This window comes from Emiliania huxleyi, assembly GCF_000372725.1.
Source record: "Emiliania huxleyi CCMP1516 unplaced genomic scaffold EMIHUscaffold_431, whole genome shotgun sequence".
Lineage (NCBI taxonomy): Eukaryota > Haptophyta > Isochrysidales > Noelaerhabdaceae > Emiliania > Emiliania huxleyi.
In genome coordinates this window covers 3,580-7,164 of record NW_005198744.1, presented here as the reverse complement: position 1 = coordinate 7,164, position 3,585 = coordinate 3,580, and the positions used below count along the sequence as shown (strand labels likewise).

Sequence of the window (3,585 nt, the reverse complement as noted above, 5' to 3'; positions counted from 1 at the left end):
GAGGTGGGGTGCTAGTATGAGACCGATCCGTCGCAGTTCTCTTGCTCCAAGCGCTTGCGCTTCGGCGGTTAGTGGTGCACTAACCTCCGAGAAACCCTTCGGGTCGTTCCTCATCGCAAACCCTGTCAGCAGAGTCCTCCTACGGGGAAGGACGTTACACTGAAAAAGAAACACAAGGAGCAAAAGTCGGAACGCCCTCCGTCCTCGTTGCCGCTCGAGCCACCTCGAAATTGTCACTCGACTCGATGGAGAAGATCGAAGCCATGTCGACATCTCCGGCATCACCCGACTCGATGGCTTCATTGTCACCCGACTCGATGGAGAAGATCGACGTCCTCGTCGTCGGCTGCGGGATCTCTGGCATCAGTGCCGCCTACCACATCTCCAAGCACTGCCGGGGCACGACGTTTGCGGTCCTTGAGCGCCGTGCCAAACTCGGCGGCACGTGGAGCTTCTTCAAGTACCCGGGCATTCGCACCGACTCGGACGTGTTCTCCTTCGGATTCGGCTGGAAGCGCTGGGAGAGCGACAACATCGTTGCGCCGGCCAAGGATATCTGCCAGTACCTCGACGACGCTGTCGACGAGCATGGCCTGCGCCAGCACATCCGACTGAACACCGACGTCGTCTCGGCCTCGTTTTCCAGCGCCACGCAGCGCTGGACCGTGACCACGGGCGCTGGCGGGACGATCGTTTGCCGCTTCCTGATCCTGACGACAGGCTACTACCAGTACGAAAAGCCGCACATGCCCGCCTTTGATGGCTCCGACCGCTTTCAAGGCACCTTTGTGCACTCTCAGCAGTGGCCAGAGTCGCTCGACGTCGCGGGCAAGCGAGTGATCGTGATCGGATCGGGAGCCACGGCCGTGACCATGGTGCCCGCCTTCATCGACAGCGGCGCAACGAGCGTCGTCATGCTACAGCGCTCACCGAGCTACTACTATGTCGCTCCGAAGCACAAGAAGGACCGAGCGCTTTCCGTGTTGGAGCGGCTCTTTGGCGCACGCATCGGCTACTTTTTGCAGAAGTGGCTGACCATTCTGCAGGGCGCGGTCGTGTACGCCTACGCGCAGTGGTTCAGGGCGGCCGCCAAGCAACGGTTCATCGCCGAGGCTCGCAAGCTCTGCCCGGATCACGTCGACGCCGACACGCACTTCTCTCCCTCGTACGGCGTCTGGGACCAGCGCCTGTGCCTCGACCCTGACGGCAGCTTGTTTGCCGCCCTCCGCACGGGCAGGGCTAGCGTGGTGACCGACCACGTGGCCAGGTTTGTGGAGAGCGGCGTCTGCACCGGCGGGGGCGAAGTGCTTGAGGCCGACATCGTCGTCTCCGCCACGGGCCTGACTCTGCAGCACAACTTCCCGATGAGCACCATGAAGGTGAGCGTCGACGGGGTGCCGTACGACGCGCCAAATCACTTCGTCTTCCGCGGCTGCATGCTCTCGGGCGTGCCGAACCTCTTCTACATCTTGGGCTACACCAACGCGTCCTGGACGCTGAGAGCTGACATGATGGCGCGCTACTTTTGTGACATGATCAACTACCTTGGGCGGCACGGCATGGGCATGCTGTGCCCCTGCGCGGATGGGGTCGAGGAGTCGCAGGCTGTCCCCTTCAACCTCAGCTCTGGATACGTGACGCGCAACAGGGGGCGCTTCCCGAAGCTGGGCGGGGCGCAGCCGTGGGGAACGGTCCAGAGCTTCTTCTCAGAACTCTGGCGCTTCAAGGTGAGGACGTTCTCGGAGCTTCAGTGGATCAAGTTCACGCCGGCGGCGGCAGCGGCTGGCGCCTGACTGGCTGTGTTGGTGCGTACGCCGCCCACCTCCGGCTCCACGCGAGGTCGTCAGTTTTTGCTGTGTGTGTCATCAGTATCGTCCTTTCTCTGACTCTGTTCATTAGCCCCACCTCGAACACGTCCCTCCCTGTCCGATCGACTGCATGACTGCACTCACTCTTTATCATGCTCTTTATACACATACTATACCCCGCACAAAAGACAAATCTTTTCGGGTGTCATGCGTCTTGCGTCTCGTTCCGTCCCCCGCAGCCCGCTCTTGAGTCTTGTGTGGTCATTTATGGTAAAACCGCTATGAACCCGCACACACATAATTCACCGGTGCATCACCATTAGAGCCGAGCCATCGCATGATTGCGGCCGCAGCTGCTTGGGGGGGGGTGAGGATTGCCGGGCTTGAACGGCTTTTCTCGCGAGGTACCCGCGTCCCGACGCAGCAGCGATTTCGCACCCTCGAATTTTTCGCGGCCTTCGCCGAGCGCAGGCGCGGCGTAGGAGTTTGCCCTAAATTTCTTTTTACTCGCGCCCCCGCCCGCGCCGAGCCAAAGGAGCTCCGCGGAGCCGCCAGGCGCCCGCCCCGGCGGTGAACGAGCGGAGCGAGCCGAGCGGGCGAGCCGAGCCAAGGCGCAAGGGCAAAAAAAAGCCAAGAGAGGGGCAGGAGGGCGGGAGAAGAAAGCCCTTTTCTCCCAGTAAGCTAAAAGTACGTAGGCTCTGGCTGAGGTCATGGTGACCAACAAACGGGAAGAGAACTCCAGAAAACTGGTGCCTCATATGCTGCCTCCCTGCGGATGCTGCCGGCGAGCCTGGCGGTCCGCTGTACTACAAGGAAGTGCTGACTCGATTCTACCTCGAATTCTTCTACCCCCACGACTTCGGAACACGAATGTGACAGGACCATCGGGTCCTTCAGCCACCAAAGCGGGATCACCCGAGAGCAGCTGAGCCTGCCTCTGGCCTCGCCTCCCTCTCCTTCAGGCATTCGTGGCATCCTATGGGTCGTCCAGAGTATCGACCTCTGGCGAGTCAGCCAGTCACTTGATGACACCATGAAGTACAGCGATCGCCACCTCGCTGGCCTCTCCGCAGGCCCCCCCGACCGCGTCGAACTCATCGGCGCGGGCTCTCTCGGCTACGGGACCGGCCCCACCCAGTTTCGGCGGGCTAACAAGCTGCCGAGCCCAAATCACACACACACAAACGGGTGGAAATGTCGGAATAGCCTTCCCGTAGGAGCCAGAAAACGGCTCGCACACCATGTGAAAGCTCTCAGCGAGCTCTCTCAAGTACCACTTTAAAGGCCAAGGTAGGCCGCCTATTGAAATCGAACAGAGCGCTAGCGCTCTCTTCGCGCAAGCTCGCACGGCCTCTCACGCTCCGCTGCTGCCCTCTTGGCGGCTCTCCGCCCGCCAGCTCGACCAACTCGACCGCCGAGAGGCTGGGATTGGCCGGCGGCGCGACGCGTGGCCTCTGCTGCGGCCATCTCGGACGCTCAAGCGGCGCCAGCCAGCGGCTCGGCCGCGCATCCTTCACACACGCCGCCACGACCAAGCTGAGCGGGCCCTGTGTCGAGTCATGGTGCGAGATGCATGTCAGGGGCGGCTGTGGCCACAGCAGGTCCACCAGACGGGCGTCAAAGCTTGCCGTCGGCGTGCTGCCGTGGCGAGAGCCGAGACCGCTGCAGAGGAGCCGAGTGCAGTGGCGAGCCAGAGGCTACCAGGGTCACCAGGTGGTAGCCCTTGCCCATTCTGAGCAGGGATGTGCTTTGATGGGGTTGTGCTTGAGCGTGTGTG

At 61.9% G+C, this 3,585-nt stretch overlaps 1 protein-coding gene across 1 annotated transcript; it reads left to right on the top strand.

Annotated features, from left to right (window-relative positions):
- Positions 1–245: 245 nt before the first annotated feature.
- On the top strand, positions 246–1,955 carry EMIHUDRAFT_459094 (hypothetical protein; the record flags this gene model as incomplete). The annotated part of the gene is made up of 1 exon (XM_005769074.1): positions 246–1,955. The coding sequence occupies one exon, from the start codon at positions 246–248 to the stop codon at positions 1,791–1,793; it is 1,548 nt and encodes a 515-aa protein (XP_005769131.1). The 3' UTR covers positions 1,794–1,955.
- Between the last annotated feature and the right edge of the window lie 1,630 nt (positions 1,956–3,585).